Genomic DNA, 18,345 nt, shown 5'->3' with positions numbered 1-18,345 from the left:
TCCAGCAACTGTCCAGTCACTATAGTACCAGTAGATCTGCGTCCACTCAATATGTCAACAGAAAGATCCGAGCTACGCACAAGTCGTTCCTTTCCGATTTCAAAAAGTACTTCCCGAACAAGGTTAGAACCTGCAAAAAGACAATAAATGGCAATCCTCTGGCAGAGTTCCGTACCCATACATTGAATCCATAATGAGTAAAGCATGTGGCATGAGAGGCCAGATCACGAAGACCTGACAAAGGTTTCCACGTGTTTCTTCATCCCATGAGGAACACCGGGGAGATCTATGACGAACTGACACGTTTTGCAAAAGTACAAATCACGATACTCCATGGACGCATGCACTGCGAAAACTTAATATGAAAAGCTCGCGGATGGAACGTTTGTTCAACAACTCCCAGTGAACTTTCATAAAGCTGGCTGATGTTGGGCGAATGATGATGTGTCATCCCAGTACACGATATCACTTGACATGGCATCGATGTTAAGCTTTGGCATTGAGGATGCCCAACAGCTCCTGCCATATTTTCGTTGCCCGCAAATATAAGGAGGCCTCCATTTATGTTCACAGTTTGATCCTGAACCATGTGTACTAAGCGAGCGCTCACATTGGTAGACGTACGGCGCAGCCGCTGCATATAAGTCCCGCTTGAAGCCTTGACGAGCCGTTTGAACATGTAGGCTGTTCCACGGTGGAATGGTTCGTATATATGAAAACTGCCCGTGAGCAGGAAGAAAATTTAAACGTGCGTCGGATGAGTTTGGCTCGGACTTGCCTTTTGTTTTCAATACGGACAAACAAACCATGAAAGGCAATTCAATTCGCTGTGAACATCAAGTCGCGTCGTGTTGCTCGTGTATAATTTTAACTTTTCTGAAGCCCGGCGACAACTCAGGGGAAATACATCGTTCCTTCTTGATTATCGCCGGTCACAGAGATGACGGATAATTATCATCATACCATTCACTGATTCCATCGATGTTCATCTTCAGAATGTTTCGTCGTCAACATGGTTGTCCATCGGCGCCACGTCAAGGGTGGACTCAAAGAATACGTGGAATAAAGGACCCGCTTATCAAAGGCTGAGAAACCTGGAGAGATGATGACAGAGACCGTATTCCACTCATTGTTCATGGCCAGCGGGGGCTGCCAGCAAGGGAGCGCGGACAATTTCAAACCCGGCGCAAACCTTTGAAAATTCCCAAATCAAAATCAAGGCAGAATCAATTAAGAATATGAAGGGGAATATGATGCAACCTCTTTCGACTTTAAATAACAGATTTTTGCAAGACCAGTCTGCGACTCTTCCCTGCTGGCATCGTCACGGTACGTGTATGGAAACAAACTTTTTTCGGCGATATGTTAATGGGGGCTATCGCAACGTAGAACTTTAATTATGCAGTAGAGCCGAGGCTTAGCTTGATCCGAGTACTCGATGCGAAGCATCTGCTATGACCGAGTAGAATCTACAACCGGCAGGTGACGGCGAGGTTCATTGACGCCTTTGCAGGCCACGCACATCTCGGGTAATCTATCATACGGAACCATTCGCCTAGCCTTTTTTAATAGGCCGCCATTCATCTGCCCAGTATCTGCTGTTCCAGTCTCTTTCTGTATGGCTTCTCGACGATCAGAAGAATCTTTGCAAGGCGAAAAGGAAGACATCGTGGAGGTTAACGCAACTGATCTCCTCCAACCTTTACACCTCCAACTTGATACTGGCAAGGGATATACCAAATTTCGTCAAAAATGGTGGCAGTTGTGGTGGGCGAAGCTATTTTACAAGTGATGACCTTCATCAAACCGCTATCAGGTCACCTAAGAACCCGCCATGTCCAGCTCCCCCGTCTCTGGAGGATGCAGCGGTGCGCGAACCCTCTGCTGGTTGTTTCCTCCCAAGAACTCAGTTATGTACAGCTAACGCCTTTGGCCAACGCCTCCATCTTTTCTCAGCTCACGTACTCCTGGGTAACGGGTATAATGGTTTGTTTGAACCCCGATTTGAACCTATACTGTTTTGACGCATCTATCTAGGTTCTCGGATATCAACGTACATTACAAGCGTCTGATTTATACAAACTAGACACATCCAGAGAGTCGGCCGTCCTTGCTGCCAAACTTGAAGCTGCATGGCAGCGGCGTATTAGGGCAGCAGCCGACTGGAATGCACGTCTTGAGAGTGGAGAACTCAGACCATCTCTCTTCAAGCGTACGGGCTGGGCCTTGAGTGCAATTTCCAGGAAACAAGGCACGAAATGGTCTGAGCAACGTGCAGCGTTTCAGCAACATTGGCAAGAATCCGCTGGGAAGAAAGAGGCCAGTCTTACTTGGGCCTTGAATGATGTCTTTCTTAGTATGTTCTGGATAGGAGGTGCATTCAAGGCATGGGACTTCCTCCTGAATTACTTTTATGATAATAATTTGTGACACGATTCAGGTCTTTGGCGATACGATACAGCTCATGGGTCCTGTCGTCCTTCGGGTAAACAGCAACCTGTGTTTGGTTGTGGTAACATCTGATATTTGTTCTTCCCTACAGCAAATCATCGTTTTTGCGGAGGAGCGTTCTGCTGCCAATACTGCCGGAGAACCTGTGCCTAATATTGGTCGTGGTATTGCCATGGCTATTGGGCTCTTTGCGCTTACCTTGACGGTCAGCATCTGCAACCACCAGGTCTGTTTGTGAAACTTTGTGACTTGAAGATAAGCTCGGCTCACCTTACGCATTCCAAGTTCTATTGGCGTTCAATGTCGACAGGCGTACTGGCTAGGGCTGCACTGATAACATGCATTTATGAGCGTGGAGTAAACCTCACAGGCAAAGCACGTGTCAAACTCAGCAACGCCGCGTTGGTCAATCATATTTCGACAGACGTGAGCAGGATTGATGCGGCTGCTCAATGGTTGGTGAGTCGCATACTGAAGTGTATGCGCGCGTCGTTGACTAATCTCGCTACCAGCACATGTGTCAGTATATGGGGCTAGTGACATTCATATTGAGATAACTTACTGTTGTCAAGCCTGGACCGCGCCTATTCAAATCATAGTTTGTTTGATCATTCTCTTGACCCAGGTTTGTTATATTTCGAAGACTTCGGTTTGTTCTAACGGCGCGTGAAAACTAGCTTGGGCCATCTGCTCTTGCTGGTTTCTCGCTATTCGCCCTCATGATTCCACTTCAACAGAAGTCAATGGCACTGCAGCACCGTATTCGCTTAGAGTCGATGAAATGGACTGATCAGCGAGCCAAGGTCCTGCTAGAGGTACTCGGTACGTAAACTTGGGGCTTCTGGGACGTGCAAGGATACTGAAGAGATGCACAGGGGCCATACGCGTTGTCAAGTATTTCTCATACGAGATCCTATTCCTTCAAAGTAAGTATGCTGAATCGAGGAATAGCAGCATGCTCACGACCGCTGCTTAGAAATATTTGAGCTTCGAAAGAAGGAACTGCGTGGTGTTCGATGGATTCTCCATGCGAATTCGGCGAAGTAGGTCCAGATGGTGATAGCATGGCGACGCTTGCTGATGAAATCCACCCAGCTTGGCACTCGCTTGTTCGGTCCCAGTCCTCGCCGCTACACTAGCTTTCGTCACGTACACCCTTACGGCACACAACTTTAATGTTGCCATCATATTCAGCTCGCTGAGTTTGTTCCAGGTGAGGTCGTGTCCCGCAGCGTACATAAACATGCACCTGATATATCGACAAATAGCTTCTCAGGCAACCGATGTTCTTTCTGCCTCGCGCTCTATCAGCTATCCCTGATGCATCTAGCGCAATTCAGCGGCTCACGCATGTGTTTCACGCAGAGCTTATTTCTGGAGATACACTTGTGATCGACAAGGACCAAGAACCTGCGCTTCTGGTGAAGGGTGCGACGTTCGAGTGGGAGTCGTTCGCGAAAGATTCTGGTCATGCTTTGAGCTTGAAGACTGGCGCACCCGGCGACGGCAGTTCACCAAAGGGCAAGGACAGGAGCGTGACGGAGGACATGAAGATGGAAAAGCCCGTTCCCGGAAAGGAAGCCCCTCTCTTTAAGGTAAAGAATGTGACCATGACCATCCAACGAGGCCAGCTCGTCGCTATAGTTGGGCCTGTCGGAAGCGGCAAGGTAATCTTCTCGAATGAGATACTTAAAATGACTACTGACCCATGAACAGTCCAGTTTATTGCAAGGTCTAATAGGAGAGATGAGGAAGGTCTCTGGGCATGTCTCGTTTGGCGGACGCATTGGTTATTGCCCGCAGACCGCATGGATCCAGAATACTACATTGGTTAGCACAGCGTCGCTCTCAAAGAGCGAATAGATCTGATATCTTACCCCAGCGTGATAATATCACTTTTGGCCAACGTTTCGAGGAAGACAGATACTGGCGCGTTGTTGAGATCGCTTGTCTACTTCCTGATCTCCAACTGCTCCCAGATGGGGATTTGACTGAGGTATGGCGGATGAATCCAACTTGATATCACTGTTTATGCTCTATTTCAGATTGGAGAAAAGGGGATCAATCTCAGCGGTGGCCAAAAGCAGAGAGTGAGTTCATGGCATCTCCGTGATAGGACTCGAATTTGATTTTCCACACAGGTCAACCTTGCTCGTGCTCTGTACTTTAACCCTGAAGTTGCCATCCTTGATGACCCGCTCTCGGCAGGTGAGCAATGTGGTTTATCTTATGTCTATCAGGCCTAATGAATGCCTTCAGTGGATGCTCACGTCGGAAAATCGTTATTCCAAGATGCCATCGTGGGTGCCCTGCGAAATCGTGGCATTACCGTCATTCTAGTCACGCATGCGATCCACTTCCTCTCCCAAGTAGATTACATCTATACTCTGAACAATGGCATCATTACAGAGAGCGGGACTTACGAGGAATTAATCTCCCGCGGCGGAGACTTTGCGCGTCTGGACCTGGAGTTCGGTGGTCATGTGTCGGATGAGAATGATGATGGCCAGGCAGAGGGAGTCACTCCGCAAACAGGCATTACCATCGAAGATGTGAAGTTGAAGTCAGAACAAGCCAGAAAAGAGGCTACTGGCAATGGCATACTCGAGGGTCGCTTGATCGTTAAAGAGAGGCGGTCGACGGGCTCTGTGATCTGGGGAGGTGCGATCAAGCTCATCTGAAGGGTTTCCTGAGGTTGAAGCAGTTTCACAGTATACTGGACCTATCTGGTTGCGGGACGCGCTTCAATAACAGGTCCTTACTACTTTTATTCGTCCTTGCGATGCAGGGAAGCCTGATCTTGAATTCGTACGTGCTAGTTTGGTGGGAGAGCAAGTCAGTGTCTTTTTATCGACTTGGTCCCTCTCTAAAATCCTGGCGCAGTAAATTCGAACGACCAAACTCGTTCTATCAGACGCTGTATGGCTGTCTAGGGGTTGCTCAAGCAATCTTCACATTCTTCCCGTAAGTCGGTTCCCACCGCAGATGACGGCACGCTCATTCAATGCAGTTGTATCGGAATGGATATAATTTCTTCTTATGTATCTCAAAACCTGCACCACAGGTCCGTACGTAATGTCTTTCATGCACCAATGTCCTTCTTCGACACTACAGTGAGTGGTTGTGTATGGAAGCGCCCAAACAGATGCATAATATATTCCTGTAGCCTGTGGGGCGAATCTTGAGCATCTTTGGCAAAGATATCGATAGTCAGCATCTCACTGACTTGTGTTTTGCTATACTTTGCTGAAACCTTTTTCTCAGGTATTGACAATCAATTACCACGTGAGTCATTTGTCACCGCACGGTGAAATGTTACTCATGCATGGTCCAGAGTCAATGAGGTGGCGTACGTCAGCCGCACACTTTGCTTACAGACACTGACTATGGAGATCCAGTTGTCTATACGCTAGTCCACCCTTATGAGCTCCATCACCATCATTTCTATCCTTGAACCATACTTTGGTCAGTAAATAGACATAATTTTGCAAGGATATGATTCATGCTTGTCTAGTTATTGTTGTATTCTTCATCGCTCTTGGTTATAGCTACTTCGCTGCGTTCTATCGAGCCAGTGCCCGTGAGGTTAAACGCCTGGGTTTGTTATGGTGCTGCTGACCTAGAAATACGCTGCTGATATTGTTCATCAGACTCTATGCTTCGCTCTCTTCTGTATGCCCACTTTTCGGAGACTTTAACAGGAATTCCTACCATACGAAGCTACGGAGAAATGAAGCGGTTCATTGCCGCCAATAGATACTACGTTGATCTGGAGGACAGAGCTCTATACATCGTTATTACGAACCAGAGGTGGGTTACCTTATACATATCTTGGCGTTTGTTGGTTCATTAGTTTCTCTCAGATGGCTTGCAATAAGGTTAGACGTTATGGGAAGCATATTAATCTTCCTTGTAGGCATCTATTGAATGGTAAAAACCGTGACCTTACGTTCAACGAATGCTAGGTTGCTCTTCTAGCGGTGATGGACGTCTCCGGGATAAACGCAGCCCAGATAGGGTTGGTACTGACGTATACCAGTGAGTCTCCTGATGTCGCCACTAAAGTATACATGATGAATCTTGTGTCAAAGCCGTCCTGTCACAAACATGTAGCCAGTTAACCAGACAAACAGCAGACGTTGAGGTGAGGCGTTCCTTATCTTCTGATACAGGCTATTCAATCGTCGTTTGCCTCAGAATTACATGAATGCAGTGGAACGATGTGAGCCACTAATTTTGATGATATCTCGCTTACACCTCGCAGTGGTACAGTACGTCGCAAGCGACACGATGCCTCGAGAGGCTCCCCATGAGATTGAAGAACGAAAACCCTCAGCGCAATGGCCCGAACATGGAGCGGTCGAATTTAACGACGTTAAAATGGCATATCGACCAGGCCTTCCCAATGTGTTGAGGGGAATCTCAGTCAAAGTCAGGGGAGGCGAAAAGATAGGCATTGTGGGACGGTTAGCTAGTTTGTCGGATCTACGAAAATGTGCTAATGCAATGTTCCTTCAGGACTGGTGCTGGCAAATCTTCGTTGATGCTCGCACTGTTTCGAATTGTTGAGTTGTCTGGCGGTTCAATCACCATTGATGGGTACGTCGGTTGTCCCTCGTGACAAATATATTGGTTTTCACCGCTTCCAGTGTCGATATATCTACAATTGGCCTTAAAGATCTCCGCTCCAAGATTTCTATTATCCCACAAGATGTTTGTAAAGTTTCCATGCACACGCTAACACAGCAAGGACTGATGTACAAACTCGATAGCCTCTTCTATTTAGCGGTTAGTGCCGTAAATCTACATACTCTTGTTTGAAGCTTAAGGATTACCAGGGACCATGCGCTCGAACCTGGATCCACTTTCCCATCACAGTGACGCGGAGCTGTGGGACGCGCTGCAACGATCTTGTCTGTTTGATTCTAGCATCACTTCGAAACAGGCATGCTCCATTGATGACGTCGGACGCCACAGCCTTGACAGCACCATCGAAAGCGAGGGAGCGAACCTCAGTGTTGGGGAGAGATCTCTACTCAGTCTAGCTCGTGCTCTAGTGAAAGACTGCAAAGTCGTTGTGCTTGATGAGGCCACGTTAGTTATATGCTCTTCTCCTGGACGTGTGGTGTTGATCATTTTAGAGCCTCTGTCGATCTCGATACTGATAACAAGATTCAGCACACAATCCAAACGGAATTTCAGGACCGCACACTACTTTGTATTGCTCGTGCGTTATCTCATTTTTGTACTCGGTACAATACTGGAGAATTAATGATACCTTAGACCGACTTCGAACTATCATTTCATACGACCGGATTCTGGTCCTCGATGCTGGCCTTGTTGCAGTAGGTTGATATTTGAACGTCTTTCAGCCGTCACCAACTCACACCTTCTCGAAGGAATTTGACACACCATCCAATCTCTTCAAAATGGAGGGTGGAATTTTCCGCAGAATGTGTGAGAGGAGCAACATCTCATTGAAAGATATAGAGACAAGTAGAGGGATTTGAACAATGACGGAGTTTCATGTTGGTAAAGCCCCATGCCGTTATGTATTCCACAGATAATACATATATAAATTTACTATGCTTTTCTCGTTGCAAAATTCAACTTATTAGCTCCTTGCTGTTCACCGAGCTACATTTCAATTCTTAGGGGCTAGTAGTGCATTGTAACAGTCATGACTCAGGATCAGATCAATAAGGCATGCCACAAGAGTCCTAATCTCCTGCTAACACAGCGAGACTAGTAGTATGCTCCGGAATCACTGGAATATACTTGCCTTCCGAGTCTTTGGCTTTCGTGATCCGAACAGTGGACAGCATACAAACAACGGCAGCCCATAGAGAGAGCTCGGAAAAGTAGCGTCCTGGACAGATGCGCCTGTATGTGATCGGATTGAGACATATATCAACGAGCTCTTGGGAGCGACGATTACCTTCCGTAGCCAAAGGTGAAGTGTCCTGCAAGGGGATCATCTTTCAACTTTTCCCACGGACCACGAGGTGAGTCCATTCAAATGAATCAAATCAGAACTTCATCTTACACCGTCGGTGACCATCCTTTGAAATTTCCATGCTTTACCTTGTCACGGTGTAGTACGGCCGTAGTATCGAAAGCGACTTGAGATGTGACCTCATTTCAACGCCATTTTCAAAAAACAAAAGCATGTACCAGTCGGGATATATCAAACGTGGGTCTTCAAAGTGCGCGAACGACGACAAGTTCGAGGGTCGTTAATAAATCACTTTTTGACAAGTCAGGTTGCAGAAGCTGACTGATAAATATCATCACAGGGTACGTCTGACCTCTACCTGGTACAACTTATTACTCGATATTCAACCATGGGTAAATGGTTATATGATCATATCCCGTGGTTAGAATGACACCCTTTTTGATGTCATATCAATGAATTCGGGTAGCCTCATTCTTGTCTACGAAGGATAAGCTAGATTTGGAGGTGCTACAGATATATCTTATTCGTGCTGGTATCAAAGGTCATTCTTTTTTTTTGGCAAAAGTGGCGACTTGCGAGGTCACTGCTGCACTCATCTATTCACGGGACTCTGATGCATCGAAAAATGTTTGGGCGTAATACATGAAAAAGTAGGTCGCGAAAAACCTAACTTGTCTTGTCTCACTCATGCCCCACGCACTTACATAAAGGTACCCCTCCCAGTCAGAACTGGAGATAGGAAAGACCGTGATCAGGTTACACACCATCTTCTGGATATTCGCTCTACAATTGGAAAGAGCGAGATCTCTTTACTTGAGCCCTTTTTCAGTCCACTTCGTCGTTGAACCCATAATTGGCACACCATTTTGCCATGCTCTCAATGATATTGTTCGTGTTCCCGACACATGCGTCTCATCAAGTGTCGATCCCAACAGATGTCGATCCTCCACTATATTTGGATGTTCACAGCAGTACCAAGGGATTCTATCTTCAGCGGATTGGCACTTTTTACAGATGCGGATACAGTTTGAATGACTGGTCTTATCGGCTTTGAAGCAGCGACCATTACCCCTATATGGGAATGCGCAGTGATTCCACGATGGTTACCAGATACAGTTGACGCAGAGTCCAGTTACGAAGGCAGACCTAGTAAAGTGAGAAGTGTCTCTTTCTTTCGTCTGCAGAAGTTTCCGACTGCTATCCCGAGTGGCAAAGGCGTACGACATGGGACGGGTCATCCTTTTTGAGGGTTTGCAAACCTGCCATACTTCCAGGGACACGTTTGAGCTTCCAACAGTCTTGGCATGTGGGTAAATAAACGTCTTGAACGACATATTTTACAAGTTGTCTTGTGTGCTAGTGCCACGTCTCAAAACTTAGATATGAAGTCACCATTTGCACATCGCTACACCTAGAAAATCAAGTGAAGATCGTAGTAAGTCAACGGTAATTGTACAAGGTCCCTAGATTGCCTGAGGTTAGTAGTATTGTAGTATGTCATTATCGTCTGGGTCAGCCCTAGTGTAAAGTAGTACCATCTGCAGGACCAAGCCACCAAGCTAGTCAATACAGAATCATGTCTGCAATCTTGCCAGCTCTCTCCCGACTTCCCGAAGCCGAAAGCGAAAGTCTCGTTGACCAGTAGGGTTCCCCTGTCGTCGCCAGCGTTAATCTGCGGTCGAGTAATTTGGGGTGTATGTGGAAAATGTGAGCTTTGACCCAGATGGTCATCCCACGGCTGATCTGTCGCACCCATAGCTGAAACTTCGGATGGCCCTCTTTCTTGCAGGAGTGCACATAGACATCGCCGATCTTGGGTGCTATGCACTCGCGCGGGTACCGAAGCTCTGACGAGCCCCTGGACTTGTACCAGCCCATGAAGAGATCCTTCTTGTTAAGCTTGCGCTCTGTTCGAAGAAGTTTTGAGGTATTCGTGGCGGGAGAAACTCGTGGCTCTTTCTTTGTCCCTGCCTCGTTAGCCACTATAGACTCCTGGCTCTCTATCTCCGGTTTCTCTATTTCTATTCGTTCGATTTCCCTTGTCTCTGCTTCCCTGGTTGCCAACTCCATTTCTTGTATCCCCATTCTTTCTATCTCCAATTTTTCTGCTTCCCTGTTCTCTGCTTCCCTTCTTGAATCTGCCTTTTCCTCATCTGTTCCCCCTCTCTCTTTGTCCGTTGTTGCGTCTATCAGCGTCGGCCTATATAGATCTGACATGAACGATACATCTGATTCATTGGCGATAAAGATAGGGTCTACATGACCGCCAGACGCGGAAGACTGTACGTCAAGGCTGGTAAGAGCCGGGACACTCATCGTCTCCTCGATAGCTTCAGAGTCTGACTGATGTCTAGAACTGATGTCAGATTGTGTATGTGCGTGAATAACGGCACCTACTTGGACCAGAGCCTTTGGGAAACATAGGATCTAGAACTGCTATCAGATTGCCTGTATCTATGCGAATAACAATACCTACTGGGAAGAGAGCATGTGTGGAACATCAGAAGCTGATTGTGTGTGATTCACAGGTGCAGCATCGTGCGTAGGGGTTGACATGACACGTAAATTCGCATCTGCGTAGCATGAAGACTCGGCAGAGTTGGCATGCTCTGGCAGAATCTGCTGCACGCATGACTGTGAATGGGTCCTGCAGGCCTAATCAGAATTCATGAGGACTTTCATCGTGATAAACCGACCTCGAAGTCGGAAACTGGATATAATATCCTCTAGAGTCCAGCACCTGCAGGGGTTTCTCGAACTGCGATGTGGCGCCTTAGCACACGGCGCCACAAAACTAATATGTTACTGACCACTTTCATATCTAGCTTCCATCTTGATTTCCACTGGTTGGCGGAAGGAGTGCCTAAGGGCATGTTAAATCCAGAATGTAGCGTTTGCGCCACATGCTGCGATGAACTCGGCTCGGGCGTCTGAAAGTCAAGGTATCAGTGTATTTCTTCAGAGAAGTGCACCACGCACCTGTGATCGGACTTGCACGTATGGGTTTTGGGATGGATCAGAGTAGCGCGCGAGAATCTCTTGCAGGCCCGGGTCGGACATCAGTATTTGCTGCCGCCACTGAATACGTTATCGAGAGATTTATGAAGTGAGGATCAAATGACTGATTCACATCGATTTATACTCGTTGCCTCATGTCATTGTCGATCAAAGAACCACCGACCACGGTAGATAAAAAGTAAAGTTGTCGCGTTTGCACTTGATGACACTATATGTACTTACTGCAGAACAAACATTGTAGCAAAACTTTTACTCCATTTGGTCACAAACAATTTTCCGAAGGTGCAACGTCTTCACCGAAACTCTAAAATTTACATAGACAACAAAAATACGAGCCAGACCTACAACACGTTATTTACAACTCCGGCTGTCCGATTTGAAAGGCCCATGATTTGCATCTAACAAAGGACGAGTCAGAAACAAGTTTTCAAGAAGACAAAGAATGTCAGGGGATGTCAAGTTGTGGAGCACACCCTCGAAAGAGGTCAACTCCCTGAAGAAATTCAACGAAAAAACCAACATCATAAGTCAACCAAAACGAAACAGTTACTCACCATAATTAAAACCCACACAGAATTAGATGGGTCGAACGGCAAGCGTTCGGAAGGTCAAAAAATAACGCCCAAAGGTGGGAAACCACATCGAATGAGAGTGAGCCCCATTGAGTTGATGACATGCCAGAAGCAGTGTCGACAATCGCATAACTATGTCTATGAGCAACGAAGCGCCAACCGTCTTCCAAGATACTCGAACACGACCAGGCTCATATCTTCGCATAGCCGTGCAGTTAGAAGAGCACTCGAAATCAAGAAAGCAACAGGGCAGGCAAGCGGAACTGGTCCTGAGCCTGATGGCAACAAGTCCAGTAAATCGACCTTCCCCACCAGTCTCGTTCCCCGCAGCGCTCTTAGAGCTGGGAGATTTCCATTGCGAACGAGGAGGTATAACCCTGTTTCTCCGGGGACTTTCCCCGCAGCCAAAGAAGAAAGTAAAACCTTTCCGTGCGTGTGCTGCGACAGCGAATCTTCAGACGATGCGGTTGAAGGGACAAAATTTTGTGACCGTTTCTGTTATGGGCATAATTAAAACTCCGAACCTAATTTTGCCGAGACGCCGATGCGGGGCTGCGAGACTCATGCACCAAAGCCCTTGTTAACCGACTGTCACCGTGTACTCCTATGAGTAACCCAATGGACTCTCCAGACGCAGAAAATAAGGACTCCACTGGAAAGGAGCTGCCTCATAACACTGCCACCCAATCCACCACGCGCAAGGAACCGCAAAGCCGCTCAAGTATGTGGCCACTTCCTTCTATTTCAGTGACTCGGCACCCCTCTGGCAAGCTGCCAATCTTCTCTACTTCCCGGATTCGAGTTTAATATCATCCGTGCTTTTACAGGAAAGTTTTCACCACAGACCGATGAGCGCTGCTTTTCGTACTGCTCTCAGACTACCCGTGGACGCACCGAGGGCCGCGAACCGACGTGTCGTTCAGTATGCTTCCGCAGGGTCTTTGCTCATGAAGTTAGAACAGCAATCGCACACGATGATGCACTGAAGGAGAAAGCCGCTCAAAAGCAATACGGTTACCCCCTTCCACCTGAGGGCCAGCCTAATGTAGACAACTTATCAACACCCAAGTCTGATGACATACGGTATTGGGAGGAGGGCTGGTACCTTTGGACGAGTAGGAGTCGGTGGGCAACGCAGGAGAGATTGGACCTCATGATGTGGGATTTGGATCACCAGGATCATTGGCAGCGCCACAAGGACGAGGTGCAGAAGCAGTGGGACGATTATTGGGCAGAACATCAGAGACAATCAGGGGAGCAGTTTCACAGCACGCCTACAGATGGAGACAACATCCAGCTCGAGGGCACGCCATATCCAGTCGATGGGCAGTTGTTCCCTAAGCAAGAGGCCAGACATCCATGGTGAGTCACTTATGGCATTAATCGCAAATCAAGCTTAATCGTGTTTATTCCAGGCAAGAGTCTACTTTAGTAAAACTACCTCCTCCCCTCACCCCTTTGTTGGAACCAATCCACGACCTTCTTTCACCATCCTTCAAGGTTTTGACCACTTTACAACGTAGTTTTGAATCGGGCGCCCATGCTGAACTCGCTGTCCGCATGTGGGAAAAAGCAAGGACGCCCGATCCCTTTGTCCTTGCCAGCACGGTTTGCAGAAAGATGTGGGAGAAATGGAAGGAAGGGCCTCCAGACTCCGACACCACTTCGGACCTTTAGTAACTTTGCCTACAGTGTTATACCTCCAACTAGAATACTACTCACCATACACTTTTTTGGCTCACACATTTATGTATTTGTTGGATCTTTAACACGTTATTACCCTAGCCCTATTCAAAGGATGACTCCTTTTTATAGAGGAAAAAGAAAAAGAATTTGACTAGAGTGAGATTCGAACTCACGCCCTTTCGGACTGGATCCTGATTCCAGCGCCTTAGACCGCTCGGCCATCTAGCCATGTGATGATCGCTGTCCCGATGAGTACCATAAGCAACGAGGCTCACATAAACCAGGTTACTCCTGAGTGCCGCCTCCCACGCCAGACAACTCACGACAGAACCTTCGATGTCAGCGTGATGTTTCTCGTTGTACGAGATCCAGGTACCGAGACCACAAACAGTATCCCCGACCAACGCCACCTAGCCAGTTGATCAGACGAGACCCCATGGATCGGTAACACCCTACGAAATATTATCGTGGACGAGTTGAAAGCACGACCAGAATCAGAAAGTCAAATCAGTTTTCCAGAGATTTCTACATCAATGAAATATGTAACATGCTCACCAATTCGCATATCCCAAGGCTATATATTTAGCCGAAACACAATTGCAACGCTACCTAGACGCCACCAGAGCAAATGAACTCACAAAGACCGTGTAACCATCACTGAGCAGAGTTCGGGGAAACCGGCGTTGAAGTAGTACTCTCAAAACCAGACGTTTTAGGAAGTGGGAAAAGCCCGGGAAAGGCGGATCTGTAGTCGTCCGGATGCTTCTAGCGTTCTTAGAAGTGGATAAGGTGGAGGCTGATATTGAAACCAGCGTTGACATCCACGACAGATGCTTATCTGTGTAACGTTGTTTCTGCTTGGAGGGGTATAGGCGAGTCTGTGACGGATGCCGGGCCCAGGTCAGTAAGAGCTTCGCGCAGGAACCATTGCAACGCCATTAGCACCGAGCCTTGTCGGGTAAATCAAGGGTTCTTAATCATTGCGGCCCGTCCATGATGTGGGGAACACTTTCAAATTGCTCAATGAAAGTGAGATTATCAGTGGTAGGATATGAAGAGACTGTGCCAGTGAATTGGCACTTGCCTTCAAGGGTCACCAATTTGTCCTACCTTTCTGGAGGGTAACTTCGACTCTAGCAGTGGCTGACGCCAAGTTAACGCCTTTCGCTTTTTCACGGACGATGTACTCGAGTGCAGACGGGTTTCGACGTTCAGCGCCTCCTTCAATGCGGTTAGTACGCAAAAGGAATTTTGGTGTACCTATCATATAACATGCACATGCAGCGGCATCAGAATCTATTGCGTTAGTGATAAACCTATATCAATATTGAGGAAAGACAAAATCAGCGTCACGGTTGACTTCGACCGAATTGAATCTATTGCCAGTGACTGTATACGTACATACTATGAGGGGTTTGAGGCATACCTAGTGAGAGCTGTCCAACAGTCTGGCAACATGAGAAGCTCAATCGCTTGACAAGATAATAATCATTTAAATAAGACAATCGGGTGGGAGGCACTGCGTTCTAAGTTTCTCTCACCTACTAGTGAGCAACAGAGTCACCGCTTGCTAACCGCTTTTCAGTATGAGTCAGCATAGTTCCTGATGTAATTGCCACGTATGTACTAGTAGGTCCTTGTTCGAACTTATCTTGTTTCATGTTTAAAATTATCGATATCAATGGTATTCTGACAAGTTACCATGCGCCTTTCTCCATGACAGGATGCAATAGTCTTTTTGGCTATCTCGCTGTGATGTGGTCTCCTGACGACTGTCTACCAGGATCTGTATTTCAACAAGCTTTGTATAACAAACCGTAATTTCAAAATTCATTCGAAACTCATCATTGATCACTGACCACCAGTCTGCCAGTAGCCGCACCTGTCGGATGTCCCATCATCCGAGCTAGCCTGAAAATCAACCAGCCGACATTCGGACACACTACAACCAGAACAGATCACAATAATCCCAGAGTCAGCAGACTACTTAGGCTTCGAGCCCCAGTTTCTGACACTATCGGTTATCGCTCATCGAGATGTTGGACAGTCACACTGTGTGTCAGAGTGTCGACACCAACAATGGTATCTCCGTCGTTGAATCAATGAGAACAGATAGTATTGTTAGCACTTTACTGGAAAGTTACCATTCACACATTTCTTGATGGCAGTTGGGCGTCTTCTCGTGCAGAACCGTTCAACCGTATCCGATTATATGACATAGCCGCGGCCTCAGGCTTCCATGAAAGTATTCAACTGTTGCTGCAATTTGGGAAACCACTCGAAACTCAAGCACTCTTGTTCAGCGGCACTTGACGCTCAGGACCCCGCTCACTTGCTAAATATCGGGCGTAGACTGGCACCCTGCATAACGGACAGCCAAACCAAGGCACTGCGACGGTAGACTATTTGGGATTTCAAGATTCCGACAATATCTTATCAATTCCCAGGAAAACTAGAAATAATTTACGCATGTTGATTTCTCTGGCGTACGCCAAGGAAATCTGCAAGTCTCATGTCCGGCAGCGTGATGGGAATAGATGCTGCGCGAAGGTCTGCATTGTTAATCTTGTGATAAGCCATTGAGCGTGTGAAATTTATTCAACTAGATGACCGGGGTAGGTCACCTCCACAAGAAGCAAGGCTTGCAGTCGCTCCACTATGGAAAAAATATAAAGGCTTGCGAATTGTTTGCTCAGCCTTCCATCACCTTTGTTCACTCTTTCGCAAGCTCCTTACAAATACTACGACGATGGCCAACAAGGCAAAACTCGAGGCACTCCTGACTCTGATCAACACATCCGCACGGGATGCCATTGCGTTGTACGAGCAGTATGGTGATGTTCCCGCCATCGACCAGGTCGAACTCCACCCGTTGGACAGTGCGGTCGACCAGGTGGCTTTGAAGAGTGCCGTTCGTATTCTTGAAGGTGCTTGTGCGCAGATATGCACGACACTCGCTCCACCTGCCCATACTGCGGTTAACGTGAGAACTTGGATGATATAATATATTTTGCTTTTGCTCATCGGATTGCACGCAGCTTGTCCAAGTGTATGATCATGCTTGCGTCCGAGTGGTTGCTCGGGAACGTGTCTCGGATATTCTGTTGAAGTACCCCAAGGGTCTTCACGTCAACGAGCTCGCCAAAAAAATCAGCGTAGAGCCAAAGAAACTGGCCAGGATCATGCGCCTCCTAGCCACGAGAGGTTGCTACAACGAAGGTAAGGAGCCATTTGTTGCCTGGTTCGATTTCTTCTCACACTGCGGCAGTCGACACGGACGTTTTTGCCAACAACCGACTGTCTCTAATCCTACTCGAAGAAAATCCTGTCAAATACATGATCTTGCTTCACGTGGACCTAATTACCAAAGGAGGATCTGTTTTCTATGAGACGCTCAAAGATCCGAAGATCGCCTACTCGTATGAACCGACGGTTGCACCCGTGATGTACTCCATTGACAAAAATGGAACCGAAGGCACGATCTTCGATTGGATGGCGCGGCATGTATGTTTTCAAATATCGCTCGTCAGAAAGTCTTGCTCATATGGTTTACTCGTAGGACGGCCAACGCGAGGTAGGGATTTTGGTTGCTTCGCACGATCATTCTGACATCTCTAGTAGGCCTATCACACATCGATGAGAGGCCTGAACGGCATCATGGGCTCCCTCGCCGTCCTGGCCCGTAAGCATTTCAGCACCCAAAGATGAGATAATTTTATGCTTACTCGATGATAGATTTCCCATTCGAAAAGTACTCGACGGTCGTCGATGTTGGAGGAGGTGTCGGAGCATTTTCTCTGCCTTTGGCTAACACGCACAAAAACGTCAAAATCACGATCCACGATCTTCCGGAAGCATTAGTCCAGACGAGAGACGTAAGCCAGCAAGCCAATGTGCTTGTCACCAAATTGATGGAATCTAGCTCTGGGCGAAAGAATGCCCCGAAGCCCTGGCAGAAGACAGAGTCGAGTTCGTGGACTTGAACTTCTTCGAACAAGTGCCCGTCAAGGGCAAGGACATCTACTACGTAAGTGCTAAACTCTGTGAGGACAAACTGCGAAGTTAACGGTGTACCGCAGCTCAGAAATATCATCCACGACTGGCCCGACCACGAGTCTACGATCATTCTTTCAAACATTCGCAAGGCGCTCGGTCCAAACAGCCGCGTCCTCATCCGTATGTCGAATATAGCGCCATCATCGTCCCGCAGTCTGACAAATTTCAGATGACTACGTGCTCCGTCAGCTCAGCCGCAAGCAGGCAGCAATAGACCATTCAGAGCTCGGAGTTGCTTCGGTATGTCATCTCTGCTGATCTACATCCACCTTTGTTCATCCCCGTACCTAGGCACCTGAACCTCTTCTTGCAAACTTTGGTGTTGGAAATATGCGTTCATACCAGCAAGACATGACTATGTTGTTCGCCCACAACGCAAAGGAGCGAACATTGCAAGACTTCCTGGCACTCACGTGAGTAACGTTCGATTACTGCCTTGGTTTCACCTGATTGGTTCGGAATAGTACCGTCGCCGGCCTGAAACTGGAGAAGGTCTGGGACCTCGCTGAATCATGCGTCATGGAGTATTCTGCCGCATAATATTTCGTGAGCTGATTAGATGTGTTCATCCACATATATCATACTGCACGCCACATACCTACCACA

At 47.4% G+C, this 18,345-nt stretch overlaps 5 protein-coding genes and 1 non-coding gene across 6 annotated transcripts; 4 read left to right on the top strand and 2 right to left on the bottom strand.

Annotated features, from left to right (window-relative positions):
• Positions 1-1,618: 1,618 nt before the first annotated feature.
• F5891DRAFT_1128282 (ABC protein) lies at positions 1,619-7,961 on the top strand (the record flags this gene model as incomplete). Its single annotated transcript, XM_041364263.1, has 38 exons — positions 1,619-1,767; positions 1,817-1,868; positions 2,038-2,385; positions 2,441-2,485; positions 2,543-2,677; positions 2,737-2,914; positions 3,024-3,076; positions 3,129-3,273; positions 3,327-3,377; positions 3,428-3,494; positions 3,547-3,664; positions 3,720-4,118; positions 4,168-4,281; positions 4,334-4,447; positions 4,497-4,541; positions 4,593-4,659; positions 4,711-5,112; positions 5,164-5,224; positions 5,245-5,286; positions 5,335-5,415; positions 5,462-5,564; positions 5,618-5,660; positions 5,716-5,740; positions 5,879-5,916; positions 5,966-6,049; positions 6,102-6,261; positions 6,315-6,363; positions 6,417-6,489; positions 6,543-6,595; positions 6,649-6,673; positions 6,716-6,917; positions 6,970-7,050; positions 7,101-7,164; positions 7,224-7,239; positions 7,290-7,545; positions 7,593-7,678; positions 7,735-7,796; positions 7,851-7,961. 38 exons carry the CDS (start codon positions 1,619-1,621, stop codon positions 7,959-7,961), a joined length of 4,197 nt encoding a protein of 1,398 aa, XP_041226564.1.
• Positions 7,962-9,438: 1,477 nt separating this feature from the next.
• On the top strand, positions 9,439-9,654 carry F5891DRAFT_951257 (uncharacterized protein; the record flags this gene model as incomplete). The annotated part of the gene is made up of 1 exon (XM_041375029.1): positions 9,439-9,654. One exon carries the CDS (start codon positions 9,439-9,441, stop codon positions 9,652-9,654), a length of 216 nt encoding a protein of 71 aa, XP_041226563.1.
• A 133-nt stretch (positions 9,655-9,787) lies between these two features.
• F5891DRAFT_276516 (uncharacterized protein) lies at positions 9,788-10,987 on the bottom strand. Its single transcript, XM_041371179.1, has 3 exons — positions 10,880-10,987; positions 10,805-10,816; positions 9,788-10,757 (listed from the first exon to the last, which is right to left on the bottom strand). Exons 1-3 carry the CDS (start codon positions 10,906-10,908, stop codon positions 9,971-9,973), a joined length of 828 nt encoding a protein of 275 aa, XP_041226562.1. The 5' UTR covers positions 10,909-10,987; the 3' UTR covers positions 9,788-9,970.
• Positions 10,988-12,494: 1,507 nt separating this feature from the next.
• On the top strand, positions 12,495-13,829 carry F5891DRAFT_1031132 (uncharacterized protein). The gene is made up of 3 exons (XM_041361594.1): positions 12,495-12,763; positions 12,825-13,359; positions 13,413-13,829. The coding sequence occupies exons 1-3, from the start codon at positions 12,604-12,606 to the stop codon at positions 13,672-13,674; spliced, it is 957 nt and encodes a 318-aa protein (XP_041226561.1). The 5' UTR covers positions 12,495-12,603; the 3' UTR covers positions 13,675-13,829.
• A 2-nt stretch (positions 13,830-13,831) lies between these two features.
• F5891DRAFT_t66 lies at positions 13,832-13,911 on the bottom strand. Its single transcript has one exon. It is a non-coding gene; the product is annotated as a tRNA-Leu (tRNA).
• Positions 13,912-16,432: 2,521 nt separating this feature from the next.
• On the top strand, positions 16,433-18,279 carry F5891DRAFT_1188080 (O-methyltransferase-domain-containing protein; the record flags this gene model as incomplete). Its single annotated transcript, XM_041366948.1, has 11 exons — positions 16,433-16,666; positions 16,722-16,902; positions 16,952-17,187; positions 17,243-17,257; positions 17,305-17,365; positions 17,419-17,558; positions 17,606-17,710; positions 17,763-17,859; positions 17,909-17,979; positions 18,031-18,152; positions 18,204-18,279. 11 exons carry the CDS (start codon positions 16,433-16,435, stop codon positions 18,277-18,279), a joined length of 1,338 nt encoding a protein of 445 aa, XP_041226560.1.
• Between the last annotated feature and the right edge of the window lie 66 nt (positions 18,280-18,345).

The sequence above is a fragment of the Suillus fuscotomentosus genome (assembly GCF_016647785.1).
Source record: "Suillus fuscotomentosus strain FC203 chromosome Unknown F5891scaffold_24, whole genome shotgun sequence".
NCBI classification, from domain to species: Eukaryota; Fungi; Basidiomycota; class Agaricomycetes; order Boletales; family Suillaceae; genus Suillus; species Suillus fuscotomentosus.
The sequence above is the reverse complement of the archived record's forward strand: the minus strand, read 5'-3'. Positions and strand labels throughout refer to the sequence as shown.

Coding starts and splice junctions, on each gene's coding strand:
- F5891DRAFT_1031132 (XM_041361594.1), top strand. CDS start 12,604: ATGAGTAACCCAATGGACTCTCCAGACGCAGAAAATAAGGACTCCACT. Junction 12,764..12,824: donor AGTGACTCGGCACCCCTCTG/GCAAGCTGCCAA, acceptor GTGCTTTTACAG/GAAAGTTTTCACCACAGACC. Junction 13,360..13,412: donor CAAGAGGCCAGACATCCATG/GTGAGTCACTTA, acceptor TGTTTATTCCAG/GCAAGAGTCTACTTTAGTAA.
- F5891DRAFT_276516 (XM_041371179.1), bottom strand. CDS start 10,908: ATGTTCCACACATGCTCTCTTCCCAGTAG.